The sequence below is a fragment of the Tamandua tetradactyla genome, chromosome 2, assembly GCF_023851605.1.
Source record: "Tamandua tetradactyla isolate mTamTet1 chromosome 2, mTamTet1.pri, whole genome shotgun sequence".
Classification (NCBI taxonomy): Eukaryota; Metazoa; Chordata; class Mammalia; order Pilosa; family Myrmecophagidae; genus Tamandua; species Tamandua tetradactyla.
The window spans coordinates 15,432,215-15,453,560 of record NC_135328.1 but is presented as its reverse complement, the minus strand read 5'-3'; the positions used below and the strand labels follow the sequence as shown (position 1 = coordinate 15,453,560).

Here is a 21,346-nt window from a genome sequence, read left to right as displayed (position 1 = left end):
ATGCAGCGGGGAAGATGCTCAGTGCTGGCTTATTTTAAATAGGTATTGATGGGAATATTGTACCCCCTTTCTTGCTTTCCTACCCAGTGTAACCCACCTTTTTGTGATAACCCAGGCTAAAACAAAGGTGTCTCTAAATCATCAAATCTGAGATGAAAGAGCCCAAGACAGGGTCAGAACTCCTGTGTTCTAGAGTAGCTGAGTTGGGCCCAGCTGGTTAGCCTCCTTCGACAGTGCTAGGGCCACCCCCCTTGCTCCCCAGCAGCCCTGGACACTGGCCCGCACGCAGTGGCGATAAGGGCAGCTCCTGTGTATGGGAAGTCTCCTGGGTGCCAGGCACCCTCTGGGTGCTGCCCTTGCACAGGCCCCGGAGAGCCTCGCTCTGTGCTCCTGCCACCAGCCCTGCCTCACCCTTCCTTCCTCTTCTCTGTCCCGTCTCTATCCCCAGGCTTGCAGCCCTCATCCCACAAAACTAGTCTAGGTGCCGGGGGCAGGGGCTTGGTTTTCCCCATGGGGCTGCCAGACCACCTGAGGCCCAAGGCTGGGAATAGGTGTTCAGGTCCCACTTTCTCTCCAGGTGTCCCCATAACCTGGATCAGTCCTGCCTCAACTCTTGCCACACAAGTATATTTATGCACCGTGTGTGCTGCTCTCAAGGAACTGCTCTGGAGACAGAAAGAAAAGAGAACAAGAAAACAGGAAGCTTCTGCAGGAGCCAGCAGGCAGTGTGATTGGGAAGGGGACCTGCCCAAGCTTTGAATCCTGGCTTCCCCTCTAACTAGCTAAGTGACCCTGACCCTGGGCAGGTTATCTTACCTCTTCCTAACCTCGGCTCATTGTTAGAGGGACAAAGGAGGGTAAAACCCAGATTCCCTTCCCTTTAAGCAAAGACTGAAAAACCCCATAACCACTCCCTAAAGTCTGAAATCAGAGATTCTTTGGGGGATTAAAAAAACACACACAAGACACCTTTCAAAGATGCATCCAGATAGTTATCAGCCCTTCACACTACAGTAAAAATTGCTTCCATCCCCTTTCCTTCCTGACCTGCTTAGCCCCCTAGTTAAGTGTCTTCCTTTTCTCTCTGCCCCTCCTTCTGGTATCTCTTATTCAAAACCAGTAAAGCAGTGTAGGGGTCCGAGGAACAGATCAATTGGACAGCTCCAGACTGCCCCAGAGCTGAGCCAGAAGTCAGACCCTGAATTTATTTACACGTTCAAGAATTTGTCAGTGAGCTCAGATATGAAGAGACTGGGCATCTGACTCACATTGGCCAAATTCACATTTGCAGAGGACCTGTAGGGGTCCTGTGTTTTGTGCTAGAAATAATTAACATGTGTTAAGAGGGCCTTATTTTTTTAACCTTTTGGTGTCTCATCTAGAAAAAAGTATCAGACCTATCAAAATTCCATCATCTCTAAATGTTGGGTCAGAGCTTGTTTCCATCACCTACTTGCCCTGTGAGGAGGCCACCCTGCTTTGGGGAAATGCCCTCTTGCCACTGAAACTCTTGTCAGTTTGAGAGTAGAGTCATTGACTTCTTGAATGGCCATGTAGTCTCCCCCCTCGTTTTCAGTCAGGGCAGCAGGACCCCAGAGAGTGGAAGGGCCGGCCCAGGCTCATGCCACGTAGGCAGCTGGGCTGTGGATAGGCTAGGCTTCCCCACGTGCAGCCCCCTGCCCTCCTCTTCCCTTCTCCTGCCCCTGACTCCATCCCCACCGTCCTCTTCTCCTTGTCCCCTCCCCCCCTCCCTCCCACACTGCACCCAGCTCTTACCTGTTGTCCCCTCTCCCTGGCCCTGTTTCTTCCTCTTCCTCCCGCACTGGTGATTGTCCTGTGACTTCGCTCGCCTCTGAGGTGTCTGTTTTTCCTCCCTACAGTTCTGAGCTTAGGAGACTGCTCAAGGTAGGCAAGCTGAGTAGGGAGGGTCTGTGCAGACATTCCGCCAGCCTCACTGTGCTCCTCTGGCGCTGGGGTGCCACGGCTCTGTGCAGCACGTCCAGAGCTAGGACGTGTCAGTGAGCAGCTTCTGGGCCTGTTGAGGCAGGGACAGTGACAAGGAGGAAGAACCACCTGTGCTGTGGGGCAGCCTCTGGCGTAGGGGCGGGCTTGCTGTCACTTGCTGTCACTCTACCCCGTACCAGCTGTGGGGCTGAGGAGAGGCCACCTGCCCTCTCTGTGTCCATTTCCCTATCCGTAAACTGGGGGTCATAGTACTTTAATCCCTCCCCACAGCGCCATGGTGTCACTCAGGTTATAGCCATACATGTGTTATGGGAACGCAGGCAGCAGAGACCCATGCTCCTTGCCTGGGGATGCATCCCATTTCCTTGGCCCTGGGGAAGGATCCACGTTGGCAGGGATGGGAGACCTCCCAGCTGCTGAGGAGGGGCGGGGGAACCCCTGAGACGCTGTGAGAATCGAAGGAGGGAGGCCACACGCACACTCACCTTGCCACCTTCCGTGCTTCCGTATGTATTGGCTCATCTGTCCTCCCAGTGACCTCGGGGGTGGTGCTCCCATGGCCCCCGTTTTCCAGGTGAGACGCTAAGGCTCAGAGGTCAGGTACCTTGCCCAGAGTCTCAGGTGGGGCAGCCCGGGCTCGTGCTCCCATGCAGCCAGGCAGGGGAGCTCTGGAGACCACGGAGAACCCCCCAGCAGGGTGGGGAGTTTGTTTGGGCATCCAGGTGGGTTCCAGCTGGAGGGGGGCATCAGAGGTGGCCTCGTGGCAGTGGTGAGGGGCTCCTCTTTGAAGTCAGAGGAACTGGGCCCCTGCCTGGCCCTGCCCTAGCCTGGCTGCATGATCTCAGAAAGTTCTTTGTCCCTTCACCGGGTCGCAGGGAGTCATAGAAGGCAGCCCTTCCCCAGTCCTGGGAGAAGTACAGGAGAGGAGGGCGGCAAGACAGGGTCCGCACAGTCTCGGTGTCCATGTGTTTCCTGAATCTCCAAGTACCACAAGGCAAGTGCAGGAGGGACAGGGGTCCTGGAAAATCCTGGCGCCCCCTGGAGATCATTCCTCACACTGCAGATGTGTGAATTCTCACCATTCATACATCCCTCTCTGCTCCACCCTTGGGGAAACTTCCCCCGGAAGAATGACTGGCATGCGCTAGCAGCATTCTGAGAGGCAGGGGGCCTGGGTTTTGAGCCAGGGCAGGGATGTGCTTGGAGAGTGGGAGGAGGGAGACAGGGCCAGGGGTTGGATCTCCCAGGGCCCCACCAGGAGGCTGGACTAGGGGGCTAAGGAGAACAAGCACAGCTCGAGGAGAGCCTTCTAGCCAATACACAGTGGGGGACACCAAAGTGGGGGTGGCAGGGGTGGGAGTGCCACGAAAAACCCCAGTGGGGTGGTAAGACGCCCTGAGATGAGCCCGTCAGCCCAGGGGGTATGTTTCCAGCTACAGGGCCCTCTCGTGTGTCAGCCCTGCCAGAATGGGAGCTTCTGGGCTGGGAGGGCCCTTTCCCCACCAGGGAGGGTCCGACTACCCAGGAGCTGTGCATGTGGTCCCATCACTGCCGTGCGCCAGGCTAACTTGTCATGTTCTTAGTTCCAGATGCACAGTAGTAGCCTGTCTGCGGCCGTTCCTGCCATGGCATTGCTCGCACCCATTCACGGCCCTTTCTGTCCATTTTCTTGAGTGAGAGAGAGAGAGGGATTGTGTTTCAGCTAGTAAATGCCCTGGAATTGCAACGTGTGCTGGGAGTCTGTGTTTCATGTTTAAACGATTCCCTCTCGTCCATCCCAGCACAGTAAGGGAGCATTGCTAAACCCGATCTTGTTTTGAGGCTCAGGTCCCTCTGTGAGCCTCCCCAGCGCTTGTCCAGGTTCTCCTTGAAGGCCCAGCAGCCAGGACCTCCCTCCCGCCACTGGACAGCTTGCAAAGGGAAAATCTAGGCTTAGGGAAGTACATAACAGCATTATTCATCAAAAACAGGTCAAACACCCAGAGCTCAAAACAAGAAACAACAGGAGAAGTTTATATAATATTATGTAATATTTATAATATATAATATAATGTCTGGAGACATCATCAGACGTTTAAAATGATTGAGAAAGTTTAGATAACATCATAGAAAAATATTTACGAAGTAATAATAAATAAAAACTTTTCACCCAATGCTGGTCAATATGATTGCAAATATATAATAAAACATGTTCATTTGTAAAACAAGTACTATTTAAGCACTTGTTAGATTTTGTTCCTGTACTTGATGTTATCATGTTACCTCATTCAGTCTCCCCACTGCCCAGTGAGGTATACTGGTGTTTACCATTTTTACAGATGAGGAAACTGAGGGTCTGAGTGGGGCAGTGACCTGCGTGAGGCCTCCTAGCCAGGATAGCAGAGCCACAGTAGAACCCAGGCCTGGAGCTCTCCCTGCCACACCTTTAGAGAATGGAGTTATGGGGTATTTGTTTTTGTTCTTTTCAGACTTCCTTATCTGTTGCCATTTTTTAGAAATTTCTAAAGAAAGGAATTGTTGGCAGGTTTTAGAGGTTATTGGCTCCCTAGGACCAGGGCAGTGTTTTGGGTGCCCTACATGAAATTCTCTCCTCTCTGTCTCTGCAGGATGACATGGAAGCATACCGGACCCAGAACCGCTTCCTCAACTCTGAGATCCACCAGGTCACCAAGATCTGGAGGAAGGCGGCTGAGAAGGAGCGGGCCCTCCTGATGAAGGTAAGAGACGCCGCTTCCAGCAGTCCGCGGGTTCTGCCTGCCTCTGACCTCCCAGGCCACCCAGCCCTGCACCATATGCTCCTCCTTACCGCCTGGGCTCTTCCTTACCGCCTGGGCTCTTCCTTACCGCCTGGGCTCCTCCTTACCGCCTGGGCTCCTCCTTACTGCCTGGGCTCCTCCTTACCGCCTGGGCTCCCCCTTACCGCCTGGGCTCTTCCTTACCGCCTGGGCTCCCCCTTACCGCCTGGGCTCCTCCTTACTGCCTGGGCTCCTCCTTACTGCCTGGGCTCCCCATTACTGCCTGGGCTCCCCCGGGCCGAGCCCTGATCTGGCTGCCAGCCTTCTGTCCTAGAGCGTTCGCTGGGGAGCTGGGGAGCCGTGGGCAGCGAGACCAGTAGGACACACAGGACTCTTGGGGGCTCAGAGGGAAAGAGGGAGGTCAGGGAAATCTTCCTGGTGGAGGAGCTAAAGGAGAGCTATTGTCATCTAAGGCAAAGTGGAGTCCTTGTCGGGAACTGGGGACTGAGGGAGTGGGGAGAAGAGCTTCGCATGTATTTAGGGGACCCGGAAAGTTAATGCAGGGTTTTGAGAGGGGGGCCCCAGTCATAGGTTCTGGAAGCACTGCTGTGACTGCCCCCAGAGCACAGATTTGAACTGGGACTGGAGCAGGCAGACTGCCCAGGGTCTGTAGTCGAAACCCCTGAGAAGGCAGTTGGTTGGTTATAAGGGGATCCAGGAAGTGGCCTTGATGACAGGGAGGTGGAGGGGCCCAGGGTGAGCAGGTGGAGAAAGGGTTCAGGGCTAGCTCAGAGCCCGTGCCCAGTAAATGTTTGGGGGGCCAGGGGAACCCCACCCACCATCCCAGGGGAAGCGGGCATCTGGGTGGCCCAGAGGCCATGGCGGCACTGCCAGGCAGACTGTAACTGGCCCTGTCTTAGGGAGAAAGGAGAGCAAGGATCAGAGAGGTGCCTGGACTTGCCCAGCCTCATGTGGCCTTTGTGAATAGAAACATGAAAGTGTGAGGCAAGAGGCAGGGCAGTGGAGAGTGTTCTAGATGAGGGAGGAGCAGGCATGAAAGCCAGGAGGTGATGGGGGATGGGGTTGGGTGGAGGGAGGTGGTGTCAGAAGCCCAAAGGGCCCATGGGGGCGAGGGAGCATAGAGGGCATGAGGGCAGCACCCAGAGCTATGCATCCTTCCCTGGCTCTGCTCGGGTAGACCGTGAGCAGGGAGCTCGCTCTGGGCCCAGCACACATTAGCACATATGGCCCTCACTTGGATCTTGGGGTAGACCCTGTTAGTCCCTGCACAGAAGCAGCCAGGGCACAGAAAGGTTAGATGACTTCCCTCAAGCTGCACAGCTGCAGGTGGCAGAATGCCCTGCCCCTCACTCTCCTTTTGAGACTGGCCCTGGCCTGCCTCTCTTGCCTGGAGTTTTCTCTGCCTTCCTGGAGCCCCTCGGGCTCACAGCCCATCTCCTTGCCCCTCTCTGAAGGACTGGGGCTAGTGGGGGGGGGGGGGAGACAAGAGCAGGAGGAAGAGCTGTGTTACCCCAAAGCCATCCGACTGGGTGACCAGCTGCGGCCTTCCCTCCCGTAGTGTGCCTACCTCCAAGCCAGGAACTGCCAGGTGGAGAGCAAGTACCTGGCCGGGCTGCGGCAGCTGCAGGAGGCTGTGGGCGAGGAGGCCAGCGAATGCTCAGAGCTGCTGAAGCAGCTCACCCAGGAGGCTCTGCAGTGGGAAGCCGGCGAGGCCACGGCCGACAGTGTCCGGCTGAGCCCCATCAGGTGAGCCCAGCACCGGGCCCTGCTGACCAAGCACCACACTTCACACAGCTAGGGAAGTACAGCTCAGGGGAGGCAGCCCCTTGCCTGAGGGTGCACAGCCCATAGTGCCCAGGACACAGCTGTGGCTATGTCTCCAAAGCCTGGGGGTGGGCATCAAGGGTCCCAGTGGACCCAGCAGGAGCCTGAGCTTTGGAGCCAAACCTAGCTCTCACTGTGTGACCCTAGACAAGTCACCAACTTCTCTGAGCCCCGTAGGTGGCCTTCCCCAGCTGGGGGCTGGGCCTGCTTTGCAGGATCATTGGGATCAAATAAGAGAGCACATGCCTGGCCTGTAGTAGAGGCAAGTAAACATTGAATGAAAGAATGGCCATCAGGAAGGGCCCCCAGCTCTCCCATCTCTGCTGGACATTGGTGCCACCTGCGCCCTCTCCAGCCCTGGGCTTGCTGGCTGGAGTAAGGGTTGTTCTGTAGTAGCTATGCTAGGGCTCCTTCGGCCTAAGACTTCATGAAGTAATAAAAAGATCCTTTGTGTTTGCATTGGATGAATGAATAAATTGCCTGTTGAGCAACTACTGCATTCCAGACTCCATCTGGGCCCCCAGCAGTTTACGGCAACAAGTCGCATTGAACCGACACAAGGCAGAGTAGGAGTGCCTGGACCCATTTTACAGATGAGCGAACTGGAGTTCAGAGGACTAAAGTGAACTGCCCCCTGCTGCATGGCGAACCCAAGTGGGGCTGGGTTAGGGACCAGGTTTTTGAGCCTGTCCAAGGTCCACCCTGCTCCCTGCCCCTTGTCACTAACCTGGGCTCTCGCGTGCAGCGAATATGACGAGTATGGCTTCCTGACGGTGCCCGACTATGAGGTGGAGGACCTGAAGCTGCTGGCCAAGATTCAGGCACTGGAGGTGCGCTCCCACCACCTGCTGGCCCACGAGGCTGTGGAGCGGCCGCTGCGGGAGCGCTGGGCCGCCATGGGTGAGCTGGCACCCTCAGCCGAGCTCAAGCAGCTGCTGCGGGTGGGTGTGCCCCGCGAGCACCGGCCGCGCGTCTGGACCTGGTTGATCCGGCGCCGTGTCCAGGCCCTGCAGGCCCCTGGCCGCTACCAGGAGCTGCTCAGCCGGGGCCAGGCCTGCAAGCAGCCCGCTGCCCGCCAGATCGAGCTGGACCTGAACCGGACCTTCCCCAACAACAAGCATTTCACCTGTCCCACCTCCAGCTTCCCTGACAAGCTCCGCCGGGTGCTGCTGGCCTTCTCCTGGCAGAACCCCACCATCGGCTACTGCCAGGGCCTGAACAGGTGAGCCGCTGAGCTGGGCCAGGACTGGCCTTTCCCCTCCAAGGCACATCCACACCTCTGCCTGGAGCCTTCTAAAGACCTCTAGGAGGCGGAGGGTGTCTGGGAGGCTCAATCTCCACCATGCCCATGGAAGCAGGCAGGTCTAAGGGCGAGTGCATGGCCAAGGTGTGCCAGATTCCAGCACACAGGGACTCCTGGGGTCAAGTCTCTCCTTCCTTGAGTGCTCCCCCATGCGCCTCATGTGCTGCACCCCTTGTGTTCCCATAGACCCCAGGGGGTCATCGGGTAAAGGAACAGGAACCCACTTGGAGGGGCCCAAGGAGAGGGGAATCTGTCAGTGTCACAGGGAGAGCCCTCAGACCCCAGGGTACCACGTCCTTGAGCCTGAACACACCTCCCTGGGGCTCCAGCGTCTCCAGCCTCTCCCCACCCATTCCTCCCGTGCTTGGGGCCCATGGAGACTGTCAAATGGGAACCTCGGCCCCCTGGGTCTGGGCCTTTGGAGTCTCCCCACCCCAAGGCCAGTGCACTCAGCCCTCCTGTCTGGCCCAGAGGAGTGGAAAAACAAGGGGTCGGGGCTGGCATGGGTCACTGGATTCTAAGGGTGCCCCCACACACACCCCAGGACCACGGACAGGGACTCTCGTGAGGCCCACGATCTCCATGTAGGGTGCAGACTCTCAGTCATTCCCAAAGTGAGTTTTGACCTCATTTAATTTAAAGAGGTACATACCCAAACCAAATTTACATAAGCCATTCTACTCTTTTTTTTCTGAATAGCCTGGATATGACATTTATTTAGCACACAATAAATGTGAGTGTCCCTACTCACATTTGAATGGTTCCCAAGGTGGGTATTTTTGATACTTTATTTCCAGCCTAAAATTGAGCATTTATGGATAAATTGAGCATTTATGGATACAAGGACTGGGAATTCAGAGTTAACCCCCAGCAATGATGCCTCTCTGTTTAAACCTCCCTGGAAAATGCATTCATATGTCCTGCTCCTCTCCATATTTGCTCTGGGGGATACCTGTAGGCATGCATGCATGCATTCATTCAACAGCCGAGCAAAAACTATGCATGTCTCCCTGTTTGAACATGTTTAAAATCCAGAAGGGACAAAACTTGCAAACCTTCTTTAAGAAGACTTTGAAGGGAGCTGGAAGCTAAGAGATTAATGAGTAATTGTTTTTATGCTTATGTCAGAAGTAAGGTAGGAACTTACACATACGGTGAGCTCCTAGATGCCAGGTGCTTCTCGACCCTGGCTTTAGGCACTTGATCCTCTAGAAGACCCTGGAGGTGGGTGGGCCTGATTCCCCCACTGCACAGGTGAGGCCAGAGGACCCCAGAGGCTGTGGGCCCTCCCGCCAGACACCCCCGCCTGGAGAGGGGCGGCAGAAGACTTGCTGAGGCACCCAGAAACGTTTTCTCTTGTCGGCTCTGACCTCTGAGACCACAGGTGGGTTAGTCATCTAGTGCTGGGGTGCTGGGGTGCCAGTGGGTGCTGGAAGGGTCCCGGCAGACTGGACCAGAGGGCCGGACAGGAAGTCCGAGTACACTGGCCTTGGGGTGGGGAGACTCCAAAGGCCCAGGCCCAGGGTGCCGAGGTCCCCATTTGACAGCCTCCATGGGCCCCAGGTGCGGGAGGAATGGGTGGGGAGAGGGAGCAGCCATGCAGGCGAGGGAGGGGCTGGAGATGTTAGAGCCCCAGGGAAGGGGTGTCCAGGCTCAGGGACTTGGTGCCCTGGGGTCTGAGGGCTCTCCCTGTGACACTGACAGATTCCCCTCTCCCTGGGCTCCTCCTATGGCAAGAGGGGCCTGAAGACAACCCCCTAGAAGAAAGAAGCTTCTCCCTGATGAAAGGAGGCAGCACAGGCTGCCGAGGGGTGTATCGTAGCAACTGAGACCAGGAAAGGCTGGGGACACCCAGAGGTGGCGAATATCCCATAGCTGCGGGATACCCCAAAACTGTTCCCTTTTCTTTTTTTTTTTCCCTCAAGTTTCTACTGTGGTGACATGCATACAACGCACGTCCCACTTTAACCATAAGTACACAGTGTGTCCAGCACAGTCACAACGTTGTACTATCATCACCACTGTCCATTACCAGAATTTCCCATCACCCCAAATAGAAACTCTGCAGCTATTAAGCCTTAATGCCCCCAAAAGGTGTGTGTCTTTATCTGAGTGCTGATTTCAGTTTACTTCCATTTGCAAGTGCAGGTCACTGGTTTTTAGGCAAAGCAGTCCACTGTTGCGTCCATGGCTGCATTCCACCACCTAGAGGCGGCTGTGGGGACTGCATGTGTGGGGTCCCAACAGGACAGACCCTGCTTCTAAGGCACCAGATCCAGCCCACTCAGAGGGTGACAGATATCACAGTGCTGATTTAGAACATTTTTAAAGCCATTCCTTTCTGAAAACGATTTCCTGACTCCTTAAATAGAAGTGGAGTCCCTTAAAAGGATTCTCTTTTGGGCGGGCCACGGTGGCTCAGCAGGCAAGAATGCTCGCCTGCCATGCCAGAGGACCTGGGTTCGATTCCTGGTGCCTGCCCATGTTAAAAAAAAAAAAAAAAAATGCAGTCTCTTCTTTTGGACCAATGTCTCCTTTGTGGTCCTTCATGCCTAGGCTGGAGTCCAGTGCAGCCCTGGGACCAGTGACCTCAGACCACTGACCTTATAGAAGATGCTAGCAGCAATTCCCAACCTTGTACTTCCTGGGGCTCCTGGGTGGTGTGGGGGTGGGGGGCGGGCGGAGGTTGCAGAGAGCCCAGGTTGGACTCGAGGGTTCTGGCTCCTGTCCATTCTTCCAGCTGGTGGTGCGGACTCCAGCAAGGCCTTTCTGGGCTTCAGTGTCCCATGTACTCTGAGGATGTTTCTAGAGTAGAGATGACCCGTAGGAAGCCGCTGCCTGGAGCTCTGTCTCCTGCCTGGAGAGGATCAAGGCAGCTTTCAGACTTAGCAGGAGAGAGTGCTATGATCAATCAGTTATGTCTTCCTTGGGCACAAGCAAAGGGAGTGGGGCCAGTGTGCCGCATAATAGCTCTCCCTTACTCGGTGGCCTCTGAGAACCCCCTTCCCCCAACTCCAAGTGGACAGAGCCTTATTTTCCCCAGGAGACCTGTGTCTGGTTCCCTCCATGATCCCAACTCCAACTCAGGAGGGCTTCTGCAAATATTTGAGCCAGAGCAAGGAGAAATTCCTTTCTAATCTACTAGTAAAGGTGAAGAGACTCCTTTCTTTTGAGACTTGACCCTGGGCTTGAAAATGACCTACCTCTCAGAGGAAGCTGGAGGTCTTGACTCCAGTCCAGGAAGAGCCCAGAGACGCCTAAACCTCTGGACCGTGATCCTTGCTCTTTGAATGATAGTCTGAGGCTTGGAAAGCTGTAAGAAGCATCTCCTGGGGTTTCTCTTTCTATCTGTCTGCTGGACCTCATGGGCTCCTGGATGCAAGGGCCTCCACAGCCCCACTGGGCAAGCCAGGGTGGAGAGTCACACTGGGTTTCTTAACTGCAGGATTTCTTAGAGACTTTTATTTGCATCACAAGCCTCTCAGGGGGTTGGGGTGTGTGCAGCAGCCCGCAAACTGCTTTGAATACGGACTTGGTGTTCACCCAGCATCTCTGGAGGCCAGTAGTCTATGGAAGACATTTTGGGAAATGTATTCTTGGACTGCCTTGGATGCAGCATGGCAGGGAAGAGAGGATGGAGAAGAAAAGAGTAGCCCTCCTCCTGGGCAGGCATCCCTGCTCAGCACATCCATCCCCATGATCTCATCTGAACCTCAGGATAACTAATGAAAGGAAATAAAGGAGAAAAAGAAGGATGAGGGTTAGGTGCCCAGGAGCAAAGCACTGTCATCTGCTGCTCACTCATAATGCCTCCAGCCCCCGGTGGTGTTAATCCCACTTCACAGGTGAAACAGGCTCAGAGGGTTCTGCACACTTGCTGGGGTCTCAAAGCCTGCAAATATTACAAGGAGGTGCACTCACACTTAGAAGGAGCTCACGACAGGCAAGGCCCTTTGCGGGACATTTAACACATGTTGGCTCTGGCCATCCTCACGACAATCCTGTTAGATAATCTTATGGCAGGGGGTGGCTGTCAAGGCTCAGAGAGGTTAATTAATGTGCCACAAGTTGCCCAGCAAGGAAGCGCGAGGACCTGGATTCAGACCTGGCAATGTGACTCCAGAGGCCCTGCTCTGAAATGACCCCCATTTTACAGATGAGAAAGTGGAGGCTCTGGAAAACGGGAAGTTCTCCCCAGAAGAGTCTCCCTACCTCCAATCCATCCCCCTCTGTGTCGGGAATACCTCTGCTCCAAGGTGGCCGGCAGGGCTGTGGCATCCCAGGTCACTCCAGCTTCCTCCCACCCTCCAGGCTGGCGGCCATTGCCCTGCTGATCCTGAACGAGGAGGAGAGTGCCTTCTGGTGCCTCGTGGCCATCGTGGAGACCATCATGCCGGCTGGTTACTACAGCAAGACGCTGTTGGCATCCCAGGTGAGTGGGCAAGAGGGACCTCAGAGCCATGCAGGTCAGTTCCCCTGAGCTGTTGCTATGAGCTGGTGAGCCACAGACAAGTCGAGAATCCCTCGGCTTCCATCTCTCTCTGTACAATGGGCCAGTAACCCCTGTGCGGCTTCTGGAAGCTTCCTGAGAGCCCTCAGCCTCTGAGATCTCTGCAATGACCACCACCCAATACATACATACAGGCTGGATACTTGTTACTCCAGCGGTGCTGCCATGTCATCAGAAAATTCATTTTCTGGAGAGGTGGAGAGAAAATCTAGTGTTCCTTGCTGGTTGCTGGACAGGACTTTCAGAACAGAGTCCGTGTAGGCTGGGAGGTGGGGCTGGGAGGATGCAGGTGACAATGACAATTCTTTACACACCTGGTCACTCTGAGTGACACAGCCACCCCTGTTGTCTCCCTGTCTCCTGATTGCCCTGGGCCCAGCTCTCTGTTCACCACCTGTGTGGCCCTGGCAGACAGCAGCCCCTCTCAGACTGGACCACTGGGCTTGGCTGCTTTCGGATGGGAGTAAAGCTGCCTCCAGGCTTGTCGATAGGTGTAAATGTAAAGATGTTGCAAACCTGCCATCTCCATGCTTTGACCACTGCCCCTGCCCTGTGTTTGTCCCATGTTGCTTTATGGAGAGGAGCCACCCAAGGGGCCTTCTCACTTCTCTCCCCAAGCCTCCCAAGGCACCACCTCTTCTCTGCTCCTGCAGCAGAGGCAGGGATCACTCCTGCCTGTGGCCACTTCCTTCCTGGACACCCACTTGGGTGGGGAGGTTCAGATACATAGATGGGCAGAGAGGTCAGGGCTGGGCATTGGCAACACACAGGCAGGGTCAGGCATAGGCTGCACTGGGTAGTGGATGGAAAGCCCCGGTCTAGTGGTAGCTCAGATGGGGATTGTTTTTCTTGGGTAAAGGCGAGACTGAAGGCAGGCAGTCCAGGGCAGCACCCACTCGATGCTACCAGGGATCAGGCTCCTTCCGGCCTCTGCTGTGCCATCCTGGTGTGGGGCTTTTGTCCTCACCGCATGGTCACAAAGTGCCTGCACCCCCTCCAGCATTGTGCCACGGTCAAGGCTGGAAGAAGCAGAAGGTAAAAGGCAGGAGGCACGTGCAGCTGAGCTGAGCTGGCTTACTGGCAGACGGCTCCCCCCACCTAGCAGTTTCTTCTATACCTTTTTGGTCAGAATTATGTCACGTGGCCCCCTCTAGTCACAAGGTAGGCTGGGAAATGTACCATGGTCTCTTTTTTTTTCACTTCACTCTTGCTCCTGTGAAATTGAGTTATGCTGAGCAACCAATAAAAAAAAGTATTGCTGTAAAATATATAACCGAACATTTCCCATTTTCGCCACTTTCAGGTATAAGTCCAGTGGTGGTAGGTAGATTCACAGTGTTCTGCCGCCCTCACCATCATCCATTACGAAAACTGTTCATCACCCCATGGTTTTTTAAATTACATTTTATTATGAAAATTTTCCAATATATGAAAAAGTAGAGAAAACAGTATAATGCGCCTCTGTGGGTCCTTTATCTGGTTTCCGTAATTGCTAACACAAGGCCACCCTGTATCCTGCACCCCCTCCACACCTCCTCCTCTGATGACGATCCTGGAGTAAATCTTGGCGCCCTGAGTCAGTTCACTCATGAACCTGGCACAGGCTCAGTGGTACCTTAGATTTGCCTTGGCCTCCGCAGCTGACCGGGGTCCTGGGAGAGGAGTTCCTGGGTGTTTCCCACAGCGACAGTGAGAGCCTGGCTAAGGTGGACTCGGGTGGAGGGAGGGGCTAAGAAACCTGCAGTTCCGGAAAGGGGACAGCAGGAGGAGACTGGACTGTCCGAGGGGCAGGGGGAAAGCCACTGAAAAATGCTATCTTGGCACCACGGAGGAGCCAGTGGTGGGAGTCACCCACAGGTCAGAAGACCCGAGGACAGACCCAGCAGTGGCTGCGTGGAGGGGCTGCTGGGCTCCACTGTGCAGCAGTGTCCCGCTGCAGGATTCCTGGTGTTCAGCGTGGCAGGACAGTGTGGTCCCCGTCCCCTGCTTCCAGAACCTTGCCCCCAAACTGCCGTGGAGCATCTTGTGTGCCAGACCCAAAATGGGCATCAGGTGGTCATAAGGTCAGCTGGTACATACCCAGAGAGGATGCTCCTGTTCCCACAGGATTTTTGTGCCCAAAGCCAAGTTGTCTGCACTGCCTCAGGGATCAGCTGCCGTGTGGCAGTTCACGTGGCCACAGAGGACAAAACTCCATTGGCCAAAAGCTGGCCAGGCCTCAGGGACCTGGTTGAGAAGCCCCAGGCCTGCTCACCTCTCTGGGATTCCACTTCCTGGCAGGCTCCCAGGACTGCTTGGGGCTGACCAAATGGGGTGGGCAGGGGGAGGGAGAGCCCCTTTCCTGAGCAATGGTGACCCCTCTCCTGGCTCCCAGGTGGACCAGCGGGTACTCCAGGACCTGCTGTCAGAGAAGCTGCCCAGGCTGATGGCCCACGTGGGGCAGCACCGTGTGGACCTCTCCCTCATCACCTTCAACTGGTTCCTCGTGGTTTTCACTGACAGCCTCATCAGTGACATCCTTCTCCGGGTCTGGGACGCCTTCCTGTACGAGGGGACCAAGGTCAGGCACATGGCTTTGGCGGGTAGGTTGGGAAAGTCCTTTCACCCCTCTGGGCTGTGACCCTGCCCTGCCCTGAGAGAAGGGGACACCACTCTCAGTGCTCCCCAGCGGAGCTGTGCAAACTGTAAAGCCTGGTGCACACACGAGGGAGGTGCTGGCCCTCCCTCTTTTTTTAACCAGAAGTGGAACCGTTTTTATAAAGGGAAATTTAATAAGTTATGAGTTTACAGTTCTAAGCTATAAAAATGTTCAAACTAAGGCATCTAGGGGAAAATACCTTAGCTCAAGGAAGGTCAGTGGGTCAGGAACACCTCTGTCAGCTGGGAAGGCACGTGGCTAGAGTCTGCTGGTCCCTTGCTCCTGGGCTCCATCAGCCTCTTCCTGTGGGGGTTCCTCACTTTGCTTCTCCGGGGCTGGCTTTCATCTCTTGGCTCCCCTTGGCTCTCTCCAGGTTCTGGCTTGATTTACATCTCATGGTGACATCTGCTGGGCACCAAGCATCTCTAAACATCTGTCTCTGTTCTCTGCCTGTCAGCTCTCTGAAGTTTGTCAGCTCTGCCATTTCTGGCTGTCTCCAAAACGTTTCCTCTTTTAAAGGATTCCAGCAAACTAATAAGACCCACCTGGCATGGGTGGACTCGCCTCTCCACCTACTCAAAAATTCATACCCACAATTGGGTGAGTCACATCACCCTGAAGACAATCTAATCAAATGGTTCCAAACTACAGTATTGGATTAGGATTAAAAGGCTGCCCCCACAAGATTGATTCCGGATTAAAACATGGCTTTTCTGGTGTACACGATACTTTGAAACCTGGCCCTCTCTTAAGACTGCACCCTCAGGGAGGGGGAAAGAAGACAGGTGCGTGATGAGGAGGCACATCCTTGCATTTGGGATGGAACCCGGGAGGCCGGAGGCTGGAGCCCGGCCCTGGTGCCAGCTCTGCACTGGCTTTGCTGGGAGACCCTGGGCACGCTGCTCCTGCTGACCTCAGCACAGCACCCTGCACCTCAGTCTGCAAAGGCTCCCAGCCCTGCCACTCCACTTGGTTCCTGCCCAAGCTCCATGTGGTTGCGTTTTATCTGTGTTAGGGCCAGCAGGGTCAGCACTTCCCCCGTAGTCATGGGACAGGGCAGACCTGGGGCTCCTGTCCCAGCTCCAGATTCCAAGTACAGGGCTGCCTCCCCTCTTCCCAGAGCTCCCCCCCACAAACTGATGTCCTCCAGCCCTGCCCCCATGCCCCACCTGAGCCCCACGTTGCCCCCAGGTGGTGTTCCGCTACGCCTTGGCCATCTTCAAGTACAACGAGAAGGAGATCCTGAGGCTGCAGGACAGCCTGGAGATCTACCAGTATCTGCGCTTCTTCACCAAGACCATCTGCAACAGCCAGTGAGAGCCTGCCCCAGCCCCACCCCGGCCCACCCTGGCCCACCCCGGCCCACCCCTGCCCCCGGGACAGCAGCAGGGGGAAGCCTGACGCTTGCCTTGTGGGACTTCTTCAGGGAAATCCTCAGGACAGCCCCAGCACCCCTTGACACATGCCAGGTCTCACCTGCCCCCAACACCCATGGCCTGGAATCCTGCCCCAGAGAATGATGGCAGTTCTGAGAACAGCCCCCACGTCTGGGTTTTGGCCCTGGAGGTTTCTTAGAATGCTCCCTGCCACCTCCCCACCACTGCCATCTTCTTCCCCTGGCCCACTTCTACCTGTCCTTCAAAACTCAGCTCAAGGGTCACCCCCTCCGGGAATCCTTCCCTGACTGGCCTTCCCTCCCTAGCTCTTACAGCCCGAGCTTCCGCCTGCCTCCATCCATGTCCCCCCAGGTGGGAACTGTCTCTCTGCTCACTGCTTCCCCCTGGAAGGGGTACTCTCTGAGGGCAGAACCTGAGGGCTCTCAGCCCTGCGGCGGGATGTCTGGGAAGGCCCCAGGACCATGCCCTGGGCTCACCGTATCTCCCACCCCCAGGAAGCTGATGAGCATCGCCTTCAATGACATGAACCCCTTCCCGATGAAGCAGCTGCGGCAGCTGCGCGCAGCTCACCGGGAGCGGCTGGAGGCAGAGCTGCGGGAGCTGGAGCTGCTCAAGGCCGAGTATTTAGAGACCCGGGCGGGGCTGGCAGTGCCCGAGGGCTGCGCCAGTGAGGACGAGGGGGAGGGGGAGGCCTGAGCTGGCCCCACCCCCACCCCGTGCCCCTCCTTCCCCTTGGCTGCCAGGCTCCCCCAGACAACAGCCATAGGGGCCAGTGGACCTGCCCTGTGGAGCCTCATCCCTGGAGGCCCTGGGCAGGTCCCTCTCACTGCTTCCTTGTCCCCATTGGGATGTGGACTGCCCTGAGGCCATTGGCCAGGTTTCCTCCTCCAGGTGGGTGCCAGGGAAGTGCCCTTCCTCACCTCCCCAGAGCATGCCCCCACCCCAGCGAGCTCGGGACTGCCTTCATGGGGTAGCTTTGCAAATGCCCCAACCTGTATCTACTTAAAACTGTAAATATTGGAAACAGTTCATGAGGTTTGAAACGTAGTTGCTTCTCGGTTGGCAGCGGTCCCGGGAAGTCCCACCGTTAGGGGCGGCTGGGGCTGCTGGGGCTGCTGTGTCCCTCGGCGCCTGTGCGGGGGCGCTGCCTCCGCTCCCTAGGAGCGCTTTTAGGGTGTCTGCCTTTCTGAGCAGCAGCCGGGCCTGTGTGCCCCACTTCTGCCTCCCACTGCCGACTTCGCAGGCTGGGTGAGGAGGGCCCTCTGTGAAAGATGGGGTTGGGAGGGAGGTGAGAGGTCGCAGTCGCTTCAGAGCTGGACCGTAGGGCCCCTACTATGTGCAGGAACTCGGGCTTTCCACCGGCCTCCTCTGGTTTTGATTCTTCTGGGCCTTTCCAGGCCTTTCCTCAGCAGACAGAGGCTCCCTCCACCCCACTCCAGCCAAGGCCGGGGCTCAAGGCTGCACAGCAGTTTTGGCAACTCTTTTCTCAGTAAAACTTGGACCTGGTGGAGGACCAGACTGGGAGGTGGGGAAAACTCTGGAAGATTGCTGAGGATTAGGGGAAGAGGGCCTGAAACCTCCCAGGAGTGATCTAAGGCTCCTTTCTGTCTGGGGCTGGGAGAGGGGCCCTGCCTACCCCAGGGCCAGCTACTTGGGAAGCCCCCAGCCAGGGTGCTGTGACCCTAAGACCAGGGACGAGGGCTTGAGCCTCTGAAGCTCCCAGAAGGGTTGAAAGGTCAGTGCCTGCAGGGTGCACAGGGCAGCTCAGCCCATGGCGTGCAGGACCTGTCACAGGGAGGGCCCTGGGGCTTGAAAGGGCCCAAGGCGCCAGGAAGCCAGAGCCTGCAGCCCTCACTGGGCTCAGCCTTGATATTCAAATTCCCTCCTCAGCAAAAACAAATCAGCCATCAGGCAGATAACCCCACCCTCCACCCCTTTCCTTCTGCCCCTTTCTTCTCCCTTCCCTGGCCCTCCCCTCTGCCTTCCTCCTCCTTCTCCTCTCCCCGTCTTCCCACTTCCCTTTCCCTTTCCTTCCTCCTCCCCTCCTCCTCCTTCCCCATTCTCTCCCTCTCCCAGCCTCATCTTCCCTCTCCACCCCTCCCTCTTCCCATGGGGAGAGTGGGGGTGCTTTCAGTCACCCAGCATCTTGTACCACTGGTTCCCTCCCTGACTGCCCTCTGGAATGACCTGAGTAGCTTTCTGAAATGTCTTAGCCAGTCTCTAGGGTGGGCCAGGGTTCTGATACCCCGGGGGGGTGGGGAGTGCACAGGACTGAGACCCTGTCAATGAGGAGAGTTGCCCGTCGCACAGCATCAGCTCGCTCCAGCTGGCCCTAGGCACAGTGAGACCAAGGTTCAGAGGGGCTCATTAACCTGCCCAAGGCCACACAGCCCCAGGCAACTGAGCCCCACTGTAGTCTGGCCCCTGCCCCTCACCAGCACTGGAGCTTAGAGTGCTCCCCAACGATCCTGGGAGGGCCCTGACTGGCCTCGGGGACGCTCCAGGCAGTGGGAAATGAGAAAAAAAAGATGTCACCAGAGGTTTACAAAGAGAGCAAGGCTTTGGCAGCGACTACCGGCGGGGGGGGGGGGGGGGGGGGGGGGCTCGTATCCCACAGGGAGCCCACCCTCCCTCTGCTTTTCCTGGAGGGTATTTGGGGGCCCATCCCCCGGTGTCAGGTTCCTGGCCACACCACAGCTGTCACCCCCATCCCCAGGGGCCGCTGCCTTCCAGGGCTGGGGGATGTGATCCTTGCAACCCCACCTCCCTTCCCTTCCCATGGACCTTGTGCTGCCCCCACCCCCACCCCTGCCCCAGATGCACGGCTCCCAGGGGCTGAGGGGGCCACAGGTTAGGAGGAAGGATTTGAGGCCCAGGAACAAAGGGATGGCAGTCCAGATAGAGGAGGGGTCTGGGGGACACTTTAGAGATGCTCTCCCTGTCCCCAGAGTGGGAGGGGTCACTCACTTCCACAGGATTCCTGTGTTCAGGGATAGGAACCCCAACCATGGGACACCCCCAGTCTCCCAGTGGCCCTCAAAGGAGTTCCCACCCCTTCGTAGCCATTTCAAACACCGGGTGCCCAAGCGAGGTGCTGGGAGAGGTGGAGCCTTGAGGCATAGGAATACAGTGCAGTGGGCCCAGCCAGTGGAGGGAGAGGAGGCTGTGCAGCTCCAGGGGCTGCCCTGGGAACTTCGGGAGGCAGCTGGAGCTGTCAGTGAGGAATGGTGGGCTCCCCTCTCTAGCATGCAGAGCTTGAGTGGAAGGGAAGGGCAGGAGTATGTTCTCAAAGGAAGCCCCTTGGGAGGGGGTGTCAATTTATGCTGGCTGATGACAACTGCCTCCTCCCCCAACATGCCAGATCCCAGAGTGCCTGTTGTAGAGGTGCCCAGTGGCCCTTCCCTCCGTCCCTTGGACCACATGCCCCCAGCCCCCAGAGATGTCCTGGTCAAACCAGCCTTTCCCCAAACTGAGGCCCATCCAACAACCCTCAGGCCACTGGGTGGGAGAATGCAGACACAAAGCTGGGAGGGCGGACCATGGGGGCATCCGGGAGGCTCCCTAGGGGAGGGGCTGTTGGTGCAGAGCCTGGAAGGGTGAGGCCAGTTAGAAAGGGGAAGGTAATGACAAGGAAAGAGAATTCCTGGCAGAGGGGACAGCACCAGCAAAGACACAGAGGTGCAAGGACGCAAGGTGAGTGGGACCTGGGAGGTTGAGGCTGAGCCTTGGAGAACTGCAACACCGAGAGGCCTTAGCTTTGGAAAGTCAACAGTGCCCACTTCCAGGCATGATTCAACAGAAAAGCAATACTGAACCATGAGTATAAGGATTTTCCACTCCATTCTGATTTTGTCCATGTGGTTTACTGAAACATCAAAGAGCCGACTCACCAACAGGCATTGGTGCTGCCTATGGGGCCCCAGGGTAGAGCCTCTGAGGGCCTAAGAGGCACTGGGCTTTGCAGCACACGGACCCCACCCAGCTCTGGGCAGGTGGCCCAGTGGACGCTGAGCCCCAGGGTCTGGCCCAGGTTGCTTTTTCTCAGGAATTAACTCAGAGCCCCCCCTCCCACCCCCAGTACTCAGCCACTCTAAGCCTCAATTTTCTTATCTACAAAACGAGTGTAGTAATAGTGGTTAAAGAAAGGCTTAGTAGGATTAGACGAAATAATATATGTGGAGTGGTACATAGACTGTTACTCAACAAATGATAGAGCATGCCTGCTAGGCGCCAGGGACTCTAGGTCCCGAAGCTGCACCACCAGAGCAAAGGCTGCAAAACAAAAGGTGTGGTGGAGCAACTAGAAGCTTGCTGCCTGGGGTTGACTTACCAACTGTGCGACCTAGAGCAAGCTCCTTAACCTCTCTGTGCCTCAGCTTCCTTCTGGGCAAAATAGGGGAGTGATGGCCTCAAACTCATTGGCTTGTGCGCAGTAGAGCCAGGTTACACATACAAGGGGCCTGGCAGCCGTGCCCGGCACACATCCAGCGCTCCATGAAGGTTAGCTGCTGCTGTTAGGAAAAGGCCCAGTTTCCCATCACCTCCCCATAGCCCGGCGTCCCCTGGACCCCCAAGCCGGCGAGGCCGAGTAGAGCGCCCCCTCCTGGCTGCCGAGAGAAGGAGCAGGGTGCTCCCTCTCCGCCCAGCGCGGAGCTGCAGTCGCCGCTCCAGACCCCGGCTCTCCGGGACGCCTTTGCAGGGCCGGCCTCTGCGCGCGCACTTGCCGGGGCCGGATCGTTTCATCGAAATCCTAGGCACCCCGCTGGGACAGATCCGTCTCCATTTCTCCTCGGGGGCAAAGGGAAGCTCGGGGAGGTCGAGGCCCCGGCCCTACGCCGCGCGGCCAGATGGGTCTGCCTGACCCCAGGCTCCGCTCGGTGGCCCCGTGGCTCGCCCGGATCCCTGCGGCGGCTGCGCGCCTGGGCTGGGCCGTGAGCGCGCCCAGAGACCAGC

At 56.7% G+C, this 21,346-nt stretch overlaps 1 protein-coding gene across 2 annotated transcripts in view; it reads left to right on the top strand.

Moving 5' to 3' along the window:
- Positions 1-18,601, top strand: part of TBC1D2 (TBC1 domain family member 2) — a 58,539-nt gene extending 39,938 nt beyond the window's left edge. Inside the window, exons 1-8 of one of the 2 annotated variants that reach the window (XM_077140181.1) lie at positions 3,339-4,410; positions 4,572-4,682; positions 6,280-6,467; positions 7,291-7,767; positions 12,160-12,280; positions 14,733-14,918; positions 16,188-16,309; positions 16,888-18,601. In XM_077140181.1, coding sequence (XP_076996296.1) covers positions 4,578-4,682; positions 6,280-6,467; positions 7,291-7,767; positions 12,160-12,280; positions 14,733-14,918; positions 16,188-16,309; positions 16,888-17,089 — 1,401 coding nt within the window. In that variant the 5' untranslated portion in view covers positions 3,339-4,410; positions 4,572-4,577 and the 3' untranslated portion in view covers positions 17,090-18,601. Of the gene's footprint in view, positions 1-3,338; positions 4,411-4,571; positions 4,683-6,279; positions 6,468-7,290; positions 7,768-12,159; positions 12,281-14,732; positions 14,919-16,187; positions 16,310-16,887 lie in introns of those variants that run through there. The other variant, XM_077140180.1, reaches the window with a different exon arrangement.
- The last annotated feature ends 2,745 nt before the right edge of the window (positions 18,602-21,346 follow it).